The sequence below is a fragment of the Notamacropus eugenii genome, chromosome 6 (genome assembly GCF_028372415.1).
Source record: "Notamacropus eugenii isolate mMacEug1 chromosome 6, mMacEug1.pri_v2, whole genome shotgun sequence".
Taxonomy (NCBI): Eukaryota; Metazoa; Chordata; class Mammalia; order Diprotodontia; family Macropodidae; genus Notamacropus; species Notamacropus eugenii.
The window spans coordinates 197,067,784-197,091,603 of record NC_092877.1 but is presented as its reverse complement, the minus strand read 5'-3'; the positions used below and the strand labels follow the sequence as shown (position 1 = coordinate 197,091,603).

At 35.4% G+C, this 23,820-nt stretch overlaps 1 protein-coding gene across 2 annotated transcripts in view; it reads right to left on the bottom strand.

Annotated features, from left to right (window-relative positions):
- The window catches only part of SLC9A2 (solute carrier family 9 member A2), a 105,119-nt gene that overhangs the window by 21,802 nt on the left and 59,497 nt on the right, over positions 1-23,820 (bottom strand). For both annotated transcript variants that reach the window (XM_072621730.1, XM_072621731.1), the window contains 2 exons: positions 21,729-21,946; positions 10,292-10,494 (listed from right to left, as the gene is read on the bottom strand). In XM_072621730.1, the coding sequence (XP_072477831.1) occupies positions 10,292-10,494; positions 21,729-21,946 (421 nt within the window). The remainder of the gene's footprint in view (positions 1-10,291; positions 10,495-21,728; positions 21,947-23,820) is intronic.

The window sequence follows — 23,820 nt, the reverse complement described above, 5'->3', positions numbered from 1 at the left end:
GGACTGACCTAAGATGGTATTCATGAGTAGGAAGTATTACATACTGATCTACATTTGGTAAAGGGAGTTTTCTCCAGAGGGATTCTCTACACCAGTGAATTCATATATAGATCAGTAACTCTTCTTCAACTTAATATCTTCTTGAGTTGTCTAGAGGAATTCTGAGTCTTCAGGGTCTGCAGTTAAGAAGATTCACCTTCCTGAGTTAAAACCCAGTCTCAGACACTTACTAGCTGTGTGACCTTGGGCAAGTCACTTAACTCTGTTTACCTCAGTTCCTCATCTGTAAAATGAGCTGGAGAAGGAAATGGCCAACCAGCATCTTTGCTAAGGAAACACCAAATAAGGTCATGAAGAGCCAAACATGACTGAAATGACAACAATTTCAACAACCATAATCATGGTTAAGTGACTTTTTTAGAGGCAGGACTTAACCTACATCTTCCTGACATTAAGGCTGACTATCCATCATGACATTCAGTTTCTCTGTAAAGTTGTGTGCAGAAATACAAATAATCACAACGCGAAAATATTCACTAATGAATTAACTGTTTACAAAATTAATACTCACTCAAGCATTTCTGCTTGCTTAACACTAGCATCTATCTACCCCCATCTCTAACCATCACATACCAAGGACTTTAGAATTGTCTTTTCCTCTTTGTCAGCAAGCATCCCTTTGATAGGGGCTTCAAAACAAAATGATTTTAATATTCATAAATTAAGAAAATCCATTTGCAATAAAGATCCTCTTTATGATCAAATAAAAGTCAAATCTAAAGGGAAAGATTTCACATTGTACTACCAGATGATTTTGTTTAAAAATTACCTTCCAAAAACTTAACACTTGATTCATTTCATTGTCCTTTCTAATAACCGACATATGGATATAATTAAAACAGGTTTTTTTAAAAATAGGATAAATCTATTTTTATCATTTTAATTTTATTTTTTTCAAGTCCCAAACATGCCTTCCCCCCCACCCCCATTATGATACCTTTGTAAAGTAAATTCACTTTAAGCGGTCTTCTTCTGGTGCGTATGTTCCCTGAATATCGCCAATCACATGTGTATATACAATAAATACAAATTAATTTGGGGCTGGGGAAGACAAATCACTGAGGAATTGTGAAAGACCAACAATATATAATCATATATAGTTGGTTTTTTACTTCGTATGTTACCCATAGCAAGTTTTTCATCTCAGGCCAGTTCACCCCTACTTCCCAGCAAGCTTCTGAGCTATCTTCTCTCTCCTCCATCAGTAATGTCTCATGAGGCACGCATCTCTGGGGATGCAAAGTAATTAGCTAAAAATAAACATCTCTCTTTCAACTCAGCTACTCACCTTTGGTATTTCCCAGTCTGTTTCAGAAGATGTTTCAAAGGAGTTGACTGATTCTAATCAAGAAGGCACCTTCTATTCAATCTTTGAGTCTGACACTTCTTAAATATTTAAAAATATTGTGATTTCATCCCTCTGTTGGTTCTTAATGCTTTGGCAAGAAAAATTCCATCATTTAATGACCAGTCTTCTAGTGATAATTCTGAGTGAGTATACTTAAGCTGGCCTTCATATGTTAGGCACACTTTTTCACTGACCCCAGAATTTCTGTTCTGCCTTTATTGGGTTAGACTCCAAATATCATTTACAACCCTCTCAGTGCATAAAGTAAGAATTTTTTTTTAAATTTCTTTTATTAATCCAGATATTTCAAATTATACATTTATATACAAACATACAGGAAGGTATTATTTGATTGTGGAGCCATATCTACTTTATTAATTATATTTTCATTAAATTAATATTATGACTTTTTGTTCTGGAAAGAACTGATATTTACATTACATTTTTCTGTAACTTTCATATAACAAGTTAAAAAATTCGAACATGTATGCCCATTGGAACCTTAATCAGCTGCTAATGCATTTCCATTAAAATCCTGATCACATGCAGTGAGGAAGTTGTCAATGATATTTGGAGGCTAAGTCAACAGAGTGTACCATCTGGTCAATATGGCCAACATAGTTCAGTTGGAAGAGAATTACACTGAAAATCTAAAGGTTCCTGGTTCTATTCCCATCAAGAAAGAAGGTTTTGGAGGCAGCTAGGTGGTGCAGTGGATGGAGTGCTGGGCCTGAAGTCAGAAAGACCTAAACACAAATCTGACCTAAGACACAAACTAGCTGTGTGACCCTGGGCAAGTTACATAACCTCTGTTGGAGAAGGAAATGACAAACCATTTCAGTATCTTAGCCAAGAAAATCCCATGAACCATATGGTCCACAGGGTCACAAAGGGTGAGACACAACTGGACAAGAACTGGTCCATGTATATACACTTCTAGTTTATTGATGCATTTATATATATTAATGCAATATAGGAAATCAGGATTATTGTCGATAAGTCTCACTAACGCTCTGAAGAAACAAATGTGAAAGAGTGAAAAGAAGACTGGGTTGGAGTTACAAGAGACATGAATTTGAATCTGTCCCCATAGCTGTGTGACCATGAATAAGTCACTTAACCTCACTGAGGCTCAGCTTCCATATTTACAAAAGATTAATAAATAGTTCAAAAGATTGCTATGTGACTCAAATAACATAACAAATATAAGGTACTTTACAATTTTTACAATTCTATACAAAATTTAGCTGTGATTATTAAATGATTTATTAATGCCAATTGAAAAATCCTATTTGCTAAAAACAATTGTTTATCCTAAAAATTTCATTCCTTTGAATTATTTGTAGCTGTTATGTCATCCTTTAAATGAGCTATTTAATGAATTTTTAAAATAAATACTCCTTCTAGAGTTCTCTAAAATATTTTTGGCTATCTATTTCTAAAGCCAGCATATGGTCTTCCTATATTTCGTGGCAATTAAGTTTCCCTGAGACTGATGTAGAGGCTCAAGAGCTCAGGGATAAATCTGGTAAAATCTAAGATGGAAGGTTGCTCAGAACCATATGATTTTACCTTAGGAAATATTTAACTTTTTTTTTTCCTTTTAGATAACTATGGATGAAGACTTTAAAAAGTAAGGTTGATAATCTTTATAACTTGATTGAGAAACTCTTTGGTTTTTACCCACATGTTCTGAAATATAATTCTACAAAGCATGAGCTAAATTCTTACTTATAATTGTATACTAGCAGTGTGAATGGAACTCCTTATGATAACAGAATAGAACAGAATGAAGGAAATAGGAAGCAAAGGTTTCAATTGCAATTGGATTAAGATCATGTGGCCTACCCCATCCAATAATGTGAATGAAAAGATAAAACTGCAAGGATAAAATGAAGATGTTTTTCATTTCTTTTTGTTAACACCTTAAAAAAGTTTTGTGTTTTAACTTAGAAAGAAGAAAAAAAACTGCCAACTTGATGCCAGCTGCATCAAGATGGACCTGAAAACATATGGTCATTTGTGAAAAGAAATGGGAGTGATTAGCATTTATAAGCTTTCCAAATAGATTCCATATATCATATACTTGATCATAGAGAGAATATGTATGTATGCATATATATATATACATATATATCTACACATATATATGGACATATATGTGTATGGGTATATATATATCATCTATATAGATATAGATACACACACACACACACACACACACACACACACACACACACAGAGGCAGCAAAGTGGCATAGTGGATAGAGTGGGTCAGGAGTCAGGAAGACTCTTCTTCCTGAGTTCAAATCTGGCCTCAGACACTTACTAGCTGGGGAACCATGGGCAAGTCACTTAACCCTGTTTGCCTTAGTTCATCTGTAAAATGAGCTGCCAAAGAAAACAGTAAAACACTCTAGTATCTTTGCCAAGTAAACCCCATAAGGTGTCCCAGATAACAACTGAAACAAATGAACAATAATAATGACAAAAATGTGTATGTTCATTTAAAACCCGGTTACTTAAAAAATTGAATGGTCAAAATAGAAATAAAAGTGATCATGTTTGTTAACACTAGAAATAACAAAACAGTCATTTAAATAAAATAAAATAATCTTTTGTGCTTATAGCAGGATGAAATCATGATTATTTAAAACAAGTAAATTGATGAAATGTTGGCAGTGAGTATCAACATATCAGGTGAAAAACAAAATGCAGGCATGTTAGATTATAAATTCCTCCATTAGAGTATAAGCCCCTTGAGGGCAGGGATTGTCCTTTGCCCTTTTTGGTATCCTTAGCACTTAGCACAGTGTCTGGCTTATCACTGGCTTTTAATAAATGTTTCTTGATTTATTGACAAGATTGCATGTTCACTGCTTATAAGTTCAATATAAGGCAATAATGTGGGTATGACTGTTTTAAAAGTTAATATACTTTCAGACTATATTAAAAGATGTTCTGTAGAATACCCACGTGAAGGTCAGTGATGTCATACACTGCTCATTAAACCATATTAGGGTCTCAAATTTAGAGGCAGAAGGAACCTCAGAGATCATCCAATCCAAACCCCTTATTTCTCAGATGAGCAAGCTGAGGCCCAAAGAGATTAAATAGCTTAGCTACGCTTGCATAGCTTTTACATGGCTGAGCCAGGATTTGAACCCTGTTGAGGACAAACAGAATTCTCCTTTTGCAGTGTTGCATTCAGTTCCAGGCACCATATTTTAAGGATGCTGACTGATCCTCTTAAGTGTGTCCAGAAGAGGGCAAGCAGGATGCTCAGAGATTATCAAAACTATGTGTTATGTGAAGAATGGCTGAAGAAACTTGAGCTATTAAACTTCAAGAAGAAAATATGTGGATGGATAGTAGGAAAAGAAAAGGCATAATTACCATCTTCTAATACTTGAATTGTGCCATGGAAAAAGAGTGAAGGCTTATTCTGTGGATTAAACTGGGAACAATGGAAAAGTCGTATCTAAAACAGATTTTAGCTCAAAATAAGGAATAATTTTCTAACATTCAGAATTGCTTCTAAAAAGACTAGGATTCTTTTTAAAAACAGTGAGTTCCTTGTCACTGTAGATGTTCAAAGAGAGGTTGTATGATTATCTCAGGGACGTTGCTAAAGGGATTTCTGGATTTCTTCATTGGTTTGAAGGGTAGATTCAATAACCTCTACTGTCCATCTTATTAACAAGTTTCTATGAAATGTACCTTCTTGCTTTCTTAGTTCTTATTTCCTACTGTTATTTTTGTGTCTTCCTTGACACAAATTTTCTAACTACAAATAATGACTAATAAATAAATGAAAACTACTTTACCTCTACTCCCTAATCAACTGGAAGACCATATTTGAAGATAATCCTTTCAGTTTTTTATTCTTTTCTGTAATATATCTTCATTTAATTTAATTTATTTAGATTTGGACTTTAACTGATAATTAGCCACTACTTTAAATTTTATGCAGTAAGCAATTTAATGTTTAAGACACTAGTTAGATTACCAGTCAGCACTATTTAAAGGAAAGGAAATGTGCAAGTCAGAAGGGAATCTGGGTGGATGGTACAACGATCACTCTATTTTGATATAATAGGGTTTATGTCCCATCAAGACAAGACTGCCTTCTCTCATCTTCAACACAATCCAATATTAAATTCCTCATTAGAACTTCTGGTATCAGGGATAAACACATGTTTCAAATGAGGTTCTTTTCAGAAAACAGTGCTAACTCAGTGTTTGGGATGAAGCAATTCACTCCTCTCAAAACACTGAAATGAAGCAAAAAGAAAGAGAAAAAAGAAATGTTGATAAAAGTTTCATCAGAAGAAAAGAGCCACTCAAGTAGGAATTGGTAACATTATTGCATAGAGGACAGAATTTTACACAGAGATGTATAATTCATAATTTCTGGTATATTTGTAACCCATTAAGTATCTTCTGGCAGACTGCCTTCTCTTTGTGCCTCAATTATTTATTTATACTGACAGGAAGAGATCTCTCCCAAAGAATACACATATAAGGTCCACAGATTCCCCCCATCAAGGGGGAAGGGGCAGAAAGGGAAGGGGAAAGAGCAGAAGAACTGGCATAGTAAGCAAAATATAAGAATTTCTGTATCACTCTAGTGCAAAAAAGATATGTGTCTTAGGGAAGAAAGAGAACAATAAATCAGTAAACATTTATTAAGCACCCGCTATTTGCCTGGCATTGTGCTAAGTGCTGGGGATACAGAAAGAGGCAAGAGACAATCCCTGACTTCAAGAAACTCAAAAATCTAATGAGGGAGATAACATACAAACAAATACATGCAAAGAAAGCTATTTACAGGACAAATAGAAAAAAGCATTGAATTAAAAAGAGGTTAGGGAAGGCTTCTGGTAGAAAGTGAGATTTTAAGTTGGCACTTCAATGGAAGTTAGGGAAGTCAGTAGTCAGAGCAGTCATCTCTCATGGATTTAAGACATTTACTGCTCTGCAAAGAATTTAATCTACACCCTTACATCAAGGCAGATGTAGTTGAACGGCTAGATTTATTTTAGGTAGGTGACTGTCTTCTTATAGAGCTATGACCAGTATGAGGCAACCAAGGCCTTTTTCTCAAGTTTCTTCAATTCAGAGGCTCTTGGCAGCACTAATAGTGTCATAAATTTAGAACTAAAAAGGACTTTATATCTTATTTAGACCACCTCCCTAATTTGACAGATGAGGTAACCAGGGCCTAGAGAGTTTAAATCAGAACCCAGGCCTTCCTGACTACAAACCCAACATTCTATTCAAGACACCATACTGTCTATACAGGAAAACAATATCATATATACATACATATATATATACACACATACTTACATATATACACATACTTATATACATATATAAAATATATAATATATAAATTTTTTCTGTACATCTTTGTAACTGTGTTTGTTTTTGTTTGTTTTGTCTAGAACACCTAGAAGAGTAAAGCTAGGAGTGCAGATATTAGAAATATAAAAGGCTGCCAAGTCTTTTCTTTTTCCTAAATGAACAATTAGAAACAAGTCAACTTAGCACCTGGTTAACAAGAATAATTGGTTTAAAAAATGAAGGTCTCAGTGGCCAAGGACTCTTTCCCCATAGCCATACCCAGAGTGAATTCTTCCCAGGCCTACCAACCCCTTGCTGTGTGCAAAACTTGCTAATGATGGTACTTCCTATCTACACTTTATGACATAAGGATGTAGAAAGACATCTTTACTGACCTTCCTGGTTCTGCCTTCTTCTTCTTCCTTGAAATTCTGACTACTCTAACATGTTAGCAGTGACCTTTATCTCTCAAGGACCACATTTACTTAGAACTGGCCCTCCTATTAAAACAGTAGACTACAATGGAAAGTGTTCATTTATCAGATTAGCTATTTGCGGTGGAAGGAGGATTTGGGTGGGACCTAGACCAAATTAAATATAACAGGGAGGTGCTTGGCAACAATAAGTATGCACTATAGGACTATTTATCAGTAAAGTGCTTTGTAAACTGTAGAGCAGTATAAAATGGGCAATTATTATTATTAGAAACATACTAGCATGAATCCAAAAAGGATGGGCCTGGGGTGATGAAGTTCTTGAGGGTGGGTCAGAAAAGACCAGCACCTACTTTACAACACTGTTTTGGGCCAGTCCTGTTCCTAAAGTAAAGAACGTTCCGTAACTTTCCCTCCAATCCAAAAAAAAAAAAACCAGGCAAAAGATAGTCTCTTTTTTGTTAAATCCAATGACTTTTTCTCAGTCTTCATTCTTCTTGTCATCCTTGAAGCTGTAACATAGTTGATGACCCCTTCAAGATTCACTATCTTCTCTTGAGTTTTCAGGATTCTGTTTTTCCTGTTCTTTACCTAACAATTTCTCCTCAGACTCTCCTAGCACCACCCCTAAAACAAAACAAAATAAAACAAGAAAGAAAGAAAAAACCCATCTTTCCCCCTAAGATTACTCCTCTTCCCAATCTCTCTATTTCCAATAAGGGTACCACATTCTTGTAGTCATCAAGGTATCATACTCACTTTCACTCAGTCCCTATGTACCCAAACAGTTGATAAGTCTTGCTGAGTTGACTTCAGTAACTACCCTCACTCCATTCCCCTTCTTTCCACTCACAAATCTAGGTAAGGCCCTTATCACCTGTCTCTTGAACTATCACAATAGCTTCCTAACTCTCATGTCATTGAACCTACACCCTTTCTAATCCACTCTCCAAATAGCTGCCAAATTGTTATTCTTAAAACACAGGTCTAACTATGTCACCTTCCTACTCAAGAAGCTTCAGCGATCCCTATTAACCATAGGATAAAATGTCTCTGAATGCTGCCCACTCCTTTTCTGCTCCACTGTTGTCAACTCTCAAGGTCTCTCTGAAGAACTCTGGAACTGACTGCTTGACAGTGAGCACAGGACCACCCAACATGCCATTCCCTCATGAATGAAGGTACTGTGCTCTATGAGCAAAGCAGAATTGAAGTTGCTCAAAAGGAACTCAAGCAAATTGAGAGAATCCACCCCCAATGTTCACATGGACTATTTGTGCCTAAACTATGGTAGAACATTCTTACCTTTTACTGGTCTGATCAGTCACTGCTGGCCACAATGTAACTTGACTCTAACATAGTGATATCATTTTGGTCCTCTTTGAGAACAAAGGACAACAATCAACCAGGATAAAATACCAACCTGTCTGGTTTTTAAAGACTGTCTATTTTGGCTCCAGCCAATCTTTCCAGATTAACTAAACATTATTCCCCCTCACATGTCCAAAGTGACCTATTTTTATTCCCTGTATATAAATTCCCTCTCCTGTTTCTATGCCTTCGAGAAGGCTGTCCTATTCCAACACCAAGTTCTCTATCCTCACCTCCACCTTTTTGAACTCCTTCCCTTCATGACTCAGCTCAAGTCCCATCACCAATAAAAAATCTCTCCCAGTTCCTCAGTTGTTAATTCTCCTCTCCAAATTTATTTATTTTATTTTCACATACTTGTGTACATATTATTTCCCTCCAGTAAAATATAAGTTCTGTGAGAGCAGGGATTGCCTTCTTTTTTGTCTTTCTATCTCCAGTGTATAGCACTGTGATGAGCATATCCTTGGCACTCAATAAATGTTTTCTGAATTGAATAATCTCCTGGTAGTAGTCATTCAGGCCAGTGTTTCCCATTATGGTATTCTCAGAATAACAATGGGGATGGAGGAGAATTGTTTTCCTTCTATATCCAAAAAGCGCATAGATAAGAACATGACTGAGTACCAAAGGAGAATCAAAATATAGGGAAGCTAACTACATTAGCCAGTCAGTAAAAGCCTTTATTAAGAGGTGACTAAATGCCAGGCACTGTGCTAAGTGCTAGGGATGCAAAGAAAGGAAAAAACAATCCTTGCTCTCATGGAATTCATATTCTGATTGGATTTGCAATATATAAATAATTGGATACCTAAAAGATCTCTCTCTCTCTCTCTCTAGAGAGAGAGAGATAAAGTAGGCTGAAGGTAACCTAAAAGGGAAGGCATTCACATTTAAGAGAACTGGAAAAGGTCTCCTGGAGAAAATGGAATTTGAGCTAAGTCTTGAAAGAAGCCAGAGTAACTAGGAGGCTAAAATGAGGAGGCAGAACACTCCAGGCACAGGTGATAGCTAGTACTAAGGCACAGACACAGGAATTATCCTGTTTGAGAAACTGCAAGTATTCTAGGAAATAATGCAATCATTAAAGGAACAGGTCCCATTTATGCAAAGTCATAGTGGAGCTTCCAGGGTCCAATTTTGGAATAGCCTACTATCCCCATTATGTGCAGGAGAGTGAAAAGAAGGAAGGAAGACTGTTCAAAGAATTGAGTTCAGCTTATGATGTTTGAAGCCTGATATTAAAAATGTATTCAGCCATCCCCTTTTTCTAAATGAGGGATTGCTAAGCAGCTAGCTAAGGTCAAATAACTTTTTGAAGGGTATAATATCAAATGAAAACTTAATGAGTTTATAGAGCCAAAGAAGAAGTAACAAGAACAGTCATAAATTGCAAGGTTCCACTCTCTTCCTACCATCACTGAAGTGATTACCTTATTGGTTATACAAATTTGGCCCTGCTAAACCAATGATCAACTCAAAGATGAAAATCCATATAAAAAATATGACTTTCCTTTGTACCTTTAAGTATTTCACAAAGAGTCAACACATTCGTGTTACATTAAAGTCACAGTGAGTTGTTTTGTTTTGTTTTTTTTTTTAATACATTGAGAATACAAGTTCTTTTGATGTTCTATAGAAGAATTTTACTTGCATAGGCCAAAAGATCTTGTTGCTTCAGAATGGAATAGGGGAAATAAACTCTTCAAGTTGTAAGGACTGTGCTCACCTGAATGAAAACTGTGAAGAATATGACCACAATGGCAGCTGTAATGAACAGTTTCTTTCTGGGAAACACTGCTGCAGGAAGAAGGAAGACCAATGCAAAACAGATGGCGCCTCGTAATCCTCCATAGGCAATGATGAACTGATCTTTAAAAGTCAGAGGTATTGTCCGAAACCAGTTAATGATCTGAGTTAAAACAAAGACACCTGAGGAATAAGATAAACCAAAATTAAGTCACACTGCTTGAAGTCCTGACATGTAATCAGGAAGAATTAGCATGTATATTTGCTAAAGTGATGGTGTCATGTAGTGGCTAGAGTACTAGGTTGGCAGCTGAGGGATGTAAGTTTGGCTTCTGACACTTACTACCTATGTGAACCTGGGCAAATCATTTAACTTCTACATGCCTCGGACAACTCTCTGGTATTTCCTGAAGTCAAACAATGGTAACATCAGCTGAAGTGGAAAAATAATAATAACTGATATTTACATCATGCTTCATTGTTTCCACACTGCTTTACATATATTATCTTATCTGATCCTCAAGGAACATTATAAGGGAAGTGATATACCTATGAATATACCCATTTTACAAATGAGGATTTAGAGGCTAAGGGCAGTTAAGTGAGTCGCCCAATGTTACACAGCTAATAAGTATTAGAGGATTGGGCTTTGATAGAGGTCCTCCTGACTCCAAAGATATCATTCTAATCACTGTTCACACTCTTCTCAAACAATAATAGCTAGAATTTTTGTGGATCTTTAAAGATTGCACAGTGCTTTGCATAAATTATCTCACTCGATTCTCATAACACTGTGATAGAGGTGCTATTATTATCTCCATTTGAGGAAATTGGGATTTAGAAAGACTAAGTCACTTGCCCTATGTTCATAGTGTCAGAGATGGGATTTATACCCATGTCCTTCTGACTCCAAGTCCAGTAATTTATATTAATTTATTATATGTAATTATATGTTAATTATTCATTTATAAAATAGATTATTTTTACTTCATTTTTTCAATTCATAAGCATTTTTCAAATTAATCTCTCCCCATCCAACACTCAGCAGTGAATAAATTTAAAACAAGAACAACAAACAAAGATTTAAATCAAAGTCCTTGATACATAGATGCATACTCTGGCAAAAATGTGTCTCTGTATTTTCAATTCATTACCTTACTGTCAGGAGTTGAGTGGTGTGTTTCATCTTAATTTTTGACTTGTTGTTTATTTCTGAGTTGAGTTCTAAAGTCCTTGAAATTGTTTTTCTTTATAATGTTGTTATTTTATAAATTGTTCTTTCAGATCTGCTCACTTCACTCTACATCAATTTATGTAGTTCTCCCTAGTTTCCTCTGAGACTGTCCATTTCACCTTTTCTATTGACAGAGTATTATTTAATTTCATTCATATACCACTATTTTTTTTTTAGCAGAGAGGTTCCCAAACTTATTTGGCCTACTGCTCCCTTTTCAAAAAAAAAAGTTACTGAGCACCCCCCTGGAAATCTTCTTTCTTTAACTCTTTGACAGTTTAGACATTCCCCATTACCCCAGTGGCAGCAAGGTGGTTCAGTGAATAGACTGCTGGCCCTGGAAGTAAGAAAACTCATCTTTCTAGGTTCAAATCTGTCTTCAGATACTTACTACTATGTGACCCTGGGTAAGTCACTTTACCCTGTTTGCCTCAGTTACCTCATCCATAAATTGAACTAGAGAAGCAAATGATGAACATGGTAATTTAAATGGGAAGATCTTTCCCATTCATTAATAGACCCATGTGACCTGCCTGAGTCACATGGTGGGAGGAATTTGCTGAACAGGTGGAACAGGAAGAGGCAGAGCTAGAGCAGAACTGAGAGGAAATTGGTCAGTCTAGTGAGAGGTAGGAAGGATGCAAGCAAGCAGGCAGCTGGCTAGCATGAAAGGGCTTATTTGTGATTTTGTTTAAGGGAGCCTCCTTGTGATCTGTTTAAGGGAGCTGATTGGTGGGAAGTCTAGCAGAGGAAAGGCTTGAGAATGGTGTTGTCCTCTACATTGTTATTGTGTATAGATTTTTGTTACTATGATGGATTTGGCTTTCTGGTGTATGAATAAATGTTTTGGTCGTATCTTCCATGTAGAAAATCTGTTGTATTTTGCAATTTAGAATTGTGCTGGTATATTCATGACCACCATAGGCGCTGTGAATATTCCATTTGCACTACAAATGGAGATGGGGATGGAATTATGAAATATCAGACCTTTATTTGGAGGAAGAAAGGTTTTAGAGAGAGAAATGGACATCCCATGGGATGATTTGCCTTTTTCCTCCCCAGCAAGAGAATGGGTTAAAAGCACTAGACCCTGTGAAAACTGGGATGGAAGGTTACAGGACAGGGAATCTAGAGATTTGGAAAGGTGTTTGCAAGGAATATCAATAAGACCAGGGAAAGAAATGTCTGGGATAAGAAGAAGAGAATGGACATTTTTAACAAACTATCAAATTATATATAAAAGCAGAGACAAGTTTCTGGAACACAAAACTCTTGACGGAAAGTTTGCATGAAATGCTTTCGATGCTACAGCATTCAAACTTTCCTTTAAAAGAACAAGCTAGAAAGTCTCATAAGAATAAGAAGCTGTTGTTAGTTTAGCTCACAAAAAGAAGCAAAAAAGTAACAAGAGGAAGTTGAATGCAGCTCTTGAATAGGCAGGGCTTGATTGGGGCCCAAACACCTGCCAGAAGAGGCCCCACAGGGGTTTAAGGAGGTAATTGAGGATTTTACTTAGCAGGAGGTCACAGATAATTTGAGAGGATTCACCCAAAAAAGGTGAGAATCACTGGTATCTTGGATGGGGAGCTAAGTGAAAAAAATAAATTTCCTTGAAAGAAAAGAGTACATTAACAAGAAAAGAATTATCTTCTGCTCTACTGAGAGCATGGGTAGATTTCTGAAGAATAGATGGTATTCCAACTAACGATACAAAATGTATCAAGAAAAGGGACTTGATATTAGACTGAGCATAGAAAAAGAACTGCCCCTACAGATCCTCCTGAAACATTGTATCCTATAGGGGGAAAGGGGAGTTGGCCAGGCCCTAGCTCAGATTAGACACAGTATGCCTCTAGCCAGAATGATGACCCCAAAACTGCAAACCAGGAAACAGTAAACAACAGTGAATGAGGCTATGATAGTGGGTTCACGGACTCTAAAAGCATGTCTGACTCTATGTTTCCTCTGCTTCTGGTTATTGTCTCCTTGTTTCTTTTTAGCGTTTTGTCTGGTCACCTTGTTTGTCAAATTTGCAGGCTCACCTGTAATGCCTGATTGCTTCTGAGGGATGTAACCCCTTGCCCATGACTGTGATATGTCACCCCTGGATCTGGCATCAACCAAGCTCTGGATGCCAGCTAAAGAACTGGTATCTCGAATGGGACCTCTTGGGGCAGAGACAGCTCTATGTTCAATCTCAGTAGAAAGTAGTTAAGGAAGAAGAGATCTTTGCCCCTTGCCCAAGATTTTGGGCCCCATTCATTTGAGGGGGGAATGATGGGGTGCTTGTACTCAAGTCCCACCCTAAGATGTTGTTTTATGTGTTTATTTTGTGATACCAGTTGCCTAAGATACTGTTTTATATGTTGATTTTCTGTTATCCCTGTTAAAGTTTTGTTGATATCAGCTGCTCTACTGACCTATGTAATGAATACGAAAGATCTTGGGGCTACATGTAATTCAAATGGGAAGATCTTTCCCATTCAGGCCCATGTGACCTGGAAGAGGCAGAGCTAGAGTTAGAGCAGAACTGAGAGGAAGTTAGTCATGAGAGCAGTCAGAGCTGGGAAGAATGCAGGCAAACAGGCAGATGGCTAGCATGGGTGAAAGAACTTGTTTGTGATTTTGTTTAAGGGAGCCTGCTTGTGATTTGTTTAAGAGAGTTGGCTTGTGGAAAGCCTAGTAGAGGGGAGACTTGGGGATGGTGTTGTCCTCTGCACTGTTATCGTGTATAGATTTTTGTTACTATGATTGATTTGGCTTTCTGGTGTCTGAATAAATGTTTTGGCTGTGTCTTCCATCTTGACAGTCTGTTCTACTTTGTGATTCAGAACTGTACCTGGATATTCATGGCTACCATAAGCACTGTGAAGTGGCCCAATATAATGCTACTGGACCCAGATGGCTCAGGAGAAGAAAGAGAGGTTGGTGACCTTGCACAGCCCTCCCTCACTCAAATCAAAGTCAACTGCAAGTCATTTCATCATCTTGATGTCATGGTCCTCTTCAAGAATGAAGGATAAACACACAACAAGGTGCTGTGAATATGAGGAGTTGGATATAACTGAAACAACTGAACAGTAATTATCATAGTGGACAGAACTAGGCCTGGAGTCAGGAAGACCTGAATTCAAATCCTTCTCAGAAATTTACTAGTTATGTGATCCCATATATCACTAATATAACAACTCATAGATTTGTCTCCAGAGAGACCACCTTTAAAGGAAGATAGAGGCTAGAGATCAAAACTGCTATGGAGGAAGAGCCAATTAATAAGAAGAGAACTTTTGGGCTGCCTATATATCATATAGTGAGCGTATTTGAGAGTAAGTTAGTTTATGGTAGAGGAAGCTAAAGGGTCAGTTATCTAGAGACAGTAACTGCCAGTGAAGGAAAACTCTTAAAGTTACTTATAATGTTATCTCTACTACTACAGTATTCCAGCTAACTGCCTTATATGGTGCAAGACCAGTACCATCTACTGGCACGAGTCCTCCAAATGCCATTGCTGCAACATTGGTAGTGAATTGCTAACAAAAATAATAATGAGGATAAAGTCATGAGATTTTCCTTTAACTCATTTCTCAGTTAAAAAATTTCTTCTCATAGAGAAGACGCATTTTCACTTTAGTAAAGATAATCATGAAATCAATCAAAATACAATTGTAGCACTCTCTCCTCTTAGTTTTCATTTCAATGGAATGAATTCATTTCAAATGGAAATAAAAGAAAAATTCCCACATTATTTAGAAGAGAGAATCCATAATGTAGAAGGTCAATAATCTAATTGGGTAAAAAGCCATAAAATATTTCAAAATTAACCCACCTAGAAATACACAGGAAATAAGAATGCCTAATAATCACTAAAAGAAAGGAAGATATTAATAATTGGAAGAACATTCCTTGATCATGGCTGTTGATGTTCAATTGTTTCAGTCACGTCCAACTCTTTGTGACTGAACCCATTTGGTTTTCTTGGCAAACACACTGGAGTGGTTTGCCATTTCCTTCTCCAGATCATTTTACAGATGAGGAAACTGAAGCAAATGAGGTTAAATAACTTGTTCAGGTTCAGATTTTAATTCAAATTTACCTGACTCCAGCCCTGGCTCTCAATGCACTGTGCCACCTAGCTGCTCAAGATCATGGTGAGTCAAATTAATATGGTGAAAATGGCAGATTTTCTATATTGATTTACATAATTATCAGAAATCCAATCAAAATAATAAGAACTTTACTGACGGATAAAAACATAATAAAATTTATATTGATCATAAGATCATAAATTTAAAACCTAATTTTTATGGATGAGGAAACAAAAGGCAAAAATATCAAAGGGTGAGCTAAACAACAAAATAATAGTTGAAGGTAGTTTGCTCTCCCAGACTTTAAAACATTTTAGAAAATGACACCAAACTTATCTGATAGTGGACAAAGGATAAAGAAACAGGTCAATGGAATTTAATAAACACACTGGTATATTTGACAGACTTATAGAAAAAAGTGGGGAAAGGATAAGTTATTTAACTCTTGGGAAACTGGTTGTCAATTTAGCAAAAACTATATTTAGATTCAATTCTCATAGCATCGACCTCAGTAAATTTCTGGGTGTTTCTCTGGGACCCCTGCTAAAAATGTAAACTCCTTTGCGGTAGGGACAATTTTGTTCTGTCTTTCTATCCCTAGAAGTCATACCAGTGTTGGCACAAAGCAGTGTTTGTTAAATTAAACATAAAAGAAGTAAAAAATAGGGAAGAAAATTAAATACTTTTATCTAAATTTGAGAGGAGAGGCAACTGAACTTTTAGAAACAGAAGGGATGTACTTAAATTTTTTAAAGTTTCTATACAACAAAACTATAATTAATACTACAGATAAATTTTGATTATTGATTAAAACTATATAAGTATAACTCATTAAACTTTTTAAAAGGTGTATGATAGTGTATGAAAAGTGTATGATAAATAAATGACCAAAGTATACGAAAAATCAATTTTTAAAAAAGATACCACAAATCATTAATATTCACTTTAAAATATGCTCAATTCCAATCTCAAAGTGGCAATATGCTGAATCTCAAAAAACAGTAAGAGATAAAATAAAACTAGTATTGGATAGTGGTTAATTTCAAACAAAAGGTTATACCTTATACCTATAAAATTGGCAAATTATATATTAAATTTTTTTTTTTGAAAATGGAATTGTAGTAAGAAGCTTATTATTCACTGATGATAGAATCACAAACTTGTGGAATATTTTCTTGGATGATTTTTTTCAATGCACCCTAAAAGCTATATAAATAATCATACTTTTGCCCCAATAATTCCATTTTTGTGATAATCTCCTGAGTTTTAGAAAACATACACAAAGGTATATTTGCTCTAACATTTTCATAGCAACATTATTTTTATTTGGAAAAAAAGGAAAGCATTTAATAATCCTACTTTTTGACCTAATAATTCTATTTTTGTGATAATCTCCTGAGTGTTAGAAAAAACAAACACAAAGGCATATTTGTTTCAGCATTTTAATAACAATATTATTTATATTTAAAAAAGGAAGATGTTTAAATTGCAATCCAATAGTAAGTTAAATGAATTATGGCAGAAATGTACTAGACTACTCTGATTGAAGTACGAAGAATGGAAAGAGATATGGAAAGATCTTTAAGAAATAATGCAAAACAAAAGAAACATAATACAGATAAAAGAATATACACTCTTGCCATACAAGAAAAAAAGTGAATGAGAATGATGAAATAAAACCATTGAAAGAAAGGGGCATTCACTGAAAAGTTATGATAGTTTATATACTGAAATGAATTAAATATACAGTCAAAAGAATATTTTATTAGTCACATGTTTACTTTTAAGTTGAAAATAATTCTTTTGTAAATATCTCCACCTGATACTGGCTGCTTGAGTGAACACAAACCTCTCAGTTCTCATATGCTTACTTCAGCAAAACTATGAAGTTCACACCAAACCAAATAATAATTTAAAAATCCAATGAGAAACTAAAGTAAGTTATTTCTTCCATTCCAGAACTGAATAAGAGATCAGCCAGAAGACTGAGGGCAACAGGAAAGGGAGCCCACAAGCAAAGCTAGTGCCAATGCAGGGTAGCATATCAGTTTGACTAGAGAAGGGCTATGTAGTATCCAAAACTCTGTATGCAGCAGTATCAAGAGCAGAGGGTTCCCATGAGAATGTTCCAGTATGGTGAGATGCCCCAGGGTGGGGAGCTTGGAAGCTTTGTGTAAGCCTAATAGGCAGGGTCACTATTCATGGCAGGGCACCCTAGACTCAAGGACTCTGAGGTTCCTAAAACTCTGCCCAAGAAGGATTTGATGATCCAGTCCACTGAACCTCAAAGCTCTAGCAAGGTTTAATCTTAGAAGGTAGAGGTAGTACAGGAACCAAGAGAGCCAACCACCATAACAAAAGGTGAAATGCAGGCACAGAGTTTGACCATAGCATGAAATTCCAATTCAGCAACTAAAGCTGAATAGATTAATAAATCAAAGAAAACACTGACTGGTATAATAAAATTATTAAAAATCTACAAATATCCCCCTATCCTCCAAATAAGAAAGTGATTTCGTAACAATTGAAAGAAAAGCCACAAAGAAAAAAATGGATTTTTCACAAAGACTACATAAATACCTAGAAGAAATGAAGCAAGAGATTAAAAAAGGAAAGAAAATCTTTGTAGGAATTGGAAAGAATACAAATATAACTTAAAAAAATAAAGTGATAAACCTTATCCAAATATGTAATCCCTGAAAACTAGAATAGAGCAAATAGAAATGGATGACTTGTACATATGACTGCAAGAAATATTAGGGATAAAAATCAAAAGAAAAAAAGTAGTGGAAAAATCTAAGATCTGATATCAACAACAACTCATGACCTGGAAAACAAGTCAAGGAGAAATCATTTAAAAATCACTTGATACCCCCAAAATCATTATTAAAAATTTCTGAACACAATATTTCCAGAAATTATAAATGAAAACTTCCCAGATATTTTAGAATCAGACAGCAAAGTAAAAAGAGAACGAATTTACAATCATCTCCTAAAAGGAACCCCAAAAGGAAAAATCCAGGAATGTCATAGTCAAAGCTCCATGTTGAGAAAGTAGAGGTTCAAATACCAAGAAGTTATAGACAAGATCTGGCAGTATCTACTACAAATAAGAAGGGATCTTGGGGTTGCAATGTTCTAAAAAGCAAAAAACTATAGAGGCTTGTGACCAAGAATAACTCACCTTGAAAAGCTGAATATCAATCTATTGGGGAACAAATGGACCTTTGATGAAATAGGCTATTAAGCATTTCTGATGAAAAGCACACAGCTGAGTAGAAACTTTTAAAACAGAAACAGAAGAATCAAGAAAAACCCAGAAAGGTAAATTTTTTGAGCAAATGAAACAGTATGATGATCTAGTGTTAATATTTTAACAGAGAAAGAAGAAATCATAATGTCTTCTACACGGCATTGAGGGACTTAGAGAAAAACAGGCTCTATTTAGGCTTAGATTGGTTCGGTTCTGAGGGTTTGAAAAAAAAAAGAAGGGAGGGTAAAAATAATACAGGAATGTAAAGCCAAGGAATAAAAGAGTATAACTTGCCATTTTTCCTAATTTCAGTATGTAAGAATAAGAGTATACAACATAGAGGAGAGATGTGAGGCAGCCGTCAGATGATCCTCTATCTTGCCTGAAAAACACACACATATATAAGCACACACATGCACATGGAATTATGTGTAGGACTATAACAAGGAAAATACTGAAGACAGGAAGAAGTGGTTAATAAGGAAAATAATACTGTAGAGGTCATAATCACAAATAAAACAAGCTTCTTGATCCTAAAGAATTAAAGTGGAAAAAATAAAAGCCAGGAACTAGGATCCAGGGAGTGCCTTATATTGCCTCAGACAACTGCAGAACGACTGAACAAACTGTGGCATATCAATACGTACAATCAATGGAGTAAAAATATTATTGCAGTGTAAAAAATGAGAATCCTGGGGCACATGAACTAATGAATAGTGGAATGAACAAAATCAGGAAAACAATTTATACAAAAACAACAATATTATAATAAAACACAATGTCAAAAGATTTAAGAATTCTGATCAACAAAATGACAGAAGAAAAGAAACTAGAGCCCAAGCCCTAGACCTGAGCAGAATATTCAACTTGCAAACATCCCAAACAACAGAAACATAAGAAAGTTAAATAAGTATAATACTATGGACATTAAATTACTGTCTAAATGCTATATCAAACAAACTACCCAAGGGATACTTAATACAGCTATACAAAATAATAACAAAATTCAGTGGTGGAACAAACTAGCTAGAATTTCATGGAAAATGATGAAAAATTAGGAAATAGTTTGACTTTAACTATATTATAAAACAAGAATCATCAAAATAATTTGTACCAATTAAAATTAGGAAAGCAGTTCATTAGAACACATTAGACATAGAAGAATCAGAAATAACTGAAAACAATAACCCAGTTTTCACTAGAGTCAAAAGCAAAAACTACCTAGGAAAGCACACCCTACTTGACAATAATAAATAGGAAATCTGGAAAGTATTCTGACAGAAACTAAGTTTGGACTGTCAGATACTACTTGATAAAATAAATTCAGAATAGATAGCTTACCCAAATATTAAAGATCATACCATAAAAAATTTGAAGCATGACACCTCATACACTCTTCATAGTTATAAGACTGAATTCTTAATGAAAAGATGGTGATGATTACAAAGAACAAAATAAAGGATTTCAGTTACATTAAATTGAATTTTTCAGAAGCAAAATTAATGCAAGGAGTATAATAAAAGAGGTGGTCTACTAAAAAAAAAAATCTTTGCACAAAATATCTCTGATAAGGGCCTCCTGTTCACAATTTATAGATAAATGATAGGGATGAATAAGAGCAAAAGACCTTCCTCAATATATAGGTTGCTTAAAGGATATGAATGAATAAATGAATCAATTACATTACTAAGGGCAAAGCACTGTGCTAACCACTGTAGATGCAAATAGAAAAATCAGACATTTCACGCTCTTAAGGAGCTTCAGTTCTAACAAAACCAAAAACACTTAGCCCTCTTGTGGCTGAGAAAAGTGATACCAGCACCAATGGTTTATTCTCCCTATTTTTGTTGTGATTTTTCTTGCCTGTTCACTTACTAGATATGTAACTTTGGGTAAGTCCTTTAACCTCCATTTACATTAATCCACTAGAGAAGGAAATGGAAAGTCACTTTAATATCTTTGCCAAGAAAACCCCATGGACTGTATGGTGCATGGGGTCAAGAGGAGTTGGACATGACAGAATGAGTAAATGAAAAGATAAAGGAAAATCAGAAGTAGAACAATGTGTGATCTCAAAAGGATCGGAACCTAGCTTCCATAACAAAGTTCATCAGGAGCTATGTTGGGTGAAGCTTCAGTTAAAGCCCTGAGGACCGATCTGCTTGACCCAACCCAACTATAGATTGACACTGAGAGCTATGTCCTGCTGCAGTCACAGGCCAATTTATCCAGTGTTCTATGTTACATTAGAAAATGAATGAGTTAGGGATGAATGCTTTGTGGCAACTGTTTTCAATTTTGGCCCACTCTCTCCAGACATCAAGGTGGTATGGGGCAAAATATACCTTCTCCAACAGTATTCTGGAGAGAAGCTGTGTATTTCAAGTCTTGCTAGATGTTTTCAATAAATTGTTTTTCAACTGTTTTAGTTGTATCCAACTCTTTGTGATCTCATTTGGGGTTTTCTTGGCAAAGAAATTGGGACTGTTTGTCATTTCCTTCTACAGCTCATTTTACAGATAAGGAAAGTGAGGTAAACAGGGTTAAGTACTTAACCCAGGGCCACAAAGCTAGGAAGTGTCTGAGGCTGAATTTGAACTCAGGAAGCTGAATCCTTCTGACTCCAGGCCCAGCACTCTCCACTGTACCACCTCGTTGCCCCAGTAACTTTGTAGAATGTTTCAATTTCTTTTAAGCTAGAATTCATGAAGCTATCACCTTCCTACTTTCATTTCTTTTAGTCACCAAATATTTTTCAAACTTCCTTTCTTACAATGAAAATTTAATTCTCTTTTTCCTGGTACACGATTCTGTAGCAATATGTAGGCTATAAAGAGTTCATTACCTAGGGCACGCCAGATCAGGCAGAAGATCAACGTGAAGCAGACAAAGGCCCAATTCCACTCATGGTTTTTTCCAACTGTTGACACTCCCATGAAAATAAATATCAAAGTCTCACTAACACTGCTCAGCATCTTCATGAAATACTTGATGGTTGTATAGGATTTTTGAGATACATTTTCTTCCACATATTTATTCATGGTCATAGCACAAGCTGTGATCCTGAAAGAAAAAATGAACCTTAAGTTTGAAAGCAAAAATAATAATAACGATAGTCATGAAGTCATCCAACCATTTATATCTGATTACCATGTCCACATTCAAAATATCAAGAAGTGAGTCACTTAAGCATTTATTAAAAGGATACACGGTTCTAGCTTTCTACTACCATCAATGCCTAACAAACAGCCTTTCTTGGTGATAGAACAAAATATATTTTAGATTGGCTTTCTTCACAACAAGATTTTCTTGACTATCTTATGAAAAATATTTATTCTGGATTCATATTTTGAATGTAGCAAATAGAGTTCCCTAATCCCATATTCAAATCTCCTTGCATTTAAATATCACTTTTTATATTTTTCATAAGAATTATCACCCCTTTCAGTGTGTAGTACTTTGATTTTAAAACTCCAAGCGCAGTATGTTAAAAACTCTAAGTCAGTCTATGAATACAGAGAATGATATGACCACACTGGAGTTTTCCAAAAGAGGATAATTTGACATGACAATCCATCTTAGATCCTATTCAAAAGAGATTATAAATTACTGACTATAATAACATTATTAATGTGATTATAAGGTACTATAGTGAGGTTTCAACATATTTTACTCATTCACTTAACACAGAAGTATATGATTCATAGGTAAGCAAAGCAGCAATAAAGAAATTCTGTAAATGATAATGTGTTTCAGCTTATTTCCAAGGCTAAGATAGCCTAGATTCTTCCCATATTCCCCACTGTCTTTGTGACCAAATCTTTGAGTGACATCCAGGTTACCTGACTTCTACTAAGAGTTGTTTGTTTTGTTTTTCCTGGATTCCAGGAATGCCTATCCTGGGCATAAGGAAACATTTATACATTAAATATATAAAATATTTTATAGCCTTTCAACAAGGGATCCAATGGGTTATAACCACAAGTAGTCATCAATCCACTCATCCACAATGAGCAATTACGCCTATCCAGAAAGAACTGCAATAACGAATACAAAGTTCATGTGTTTTGCTTGATATCATGAGTTGACAAAATTCAATAAAAAGTAATTCAGTGTAGTGAGAAGAGAAGACTGAAAAGATTGGTATTTTAAGGGGGAAAGCTCATGTTCAAATTTTATGACCTTGGGCAGGCATTTTCACCTCCCCCTCCTCACTGAGCCTTGGCTTCATCATCTATAAAAGAAGAGGCCAATCTGGATGGTCTTTCTTTTCAACTCTAATGTTCCATGTTTTTAACACTATTGAGTATTCATTAATGTGTAAAGCAGTGTCCTAGATGTTGCAGAGTATGAAATGATGAAACAGAAGGTAAACAAGAAGTAGACAAGATGAGACAGTGCCAATGGAAACAACAGCTACTAAATAATCATATTTAAATGTTGTGAAATTGTAATGACTAACCTTAGTCCTAAAGAAGAGACAATATAGAAGGTACTACCCTTATTTCTTTTCAGTGTTGGAGGACTCTGGGTGTGTAACAATGAATATAACGTTATGCTTTTTCGAAGTGTTGGTTAGTTTTGCTGAAAAGCTTTCATCCTCTTTTTTTATTTTGTTTTAAGAGATGGATCACTGGGAGGGGGAAAGAAAAGAGGAAGGATGTCTTTGGAAATGTGGATGATGAAAAATGCAAGATGATTTAATTAATTAAAACTTAGAAAGAGATGGAAAAACCAAAGACCCTAAAAGAAATTTTCAATCCATGTGGGGAGATAACGGAATAGATTAAAAGACTTGGATGCATATCAATAGTGCATTGTAAAACAAATGTTATTAACAATGTGCAAAGTAGCACCAACAAATATGTCAGAAACTTTTTTTAACAACTGGGGTATAGTAATAATAGAAGTTTACCTTTATATGGCATGGTAAGATT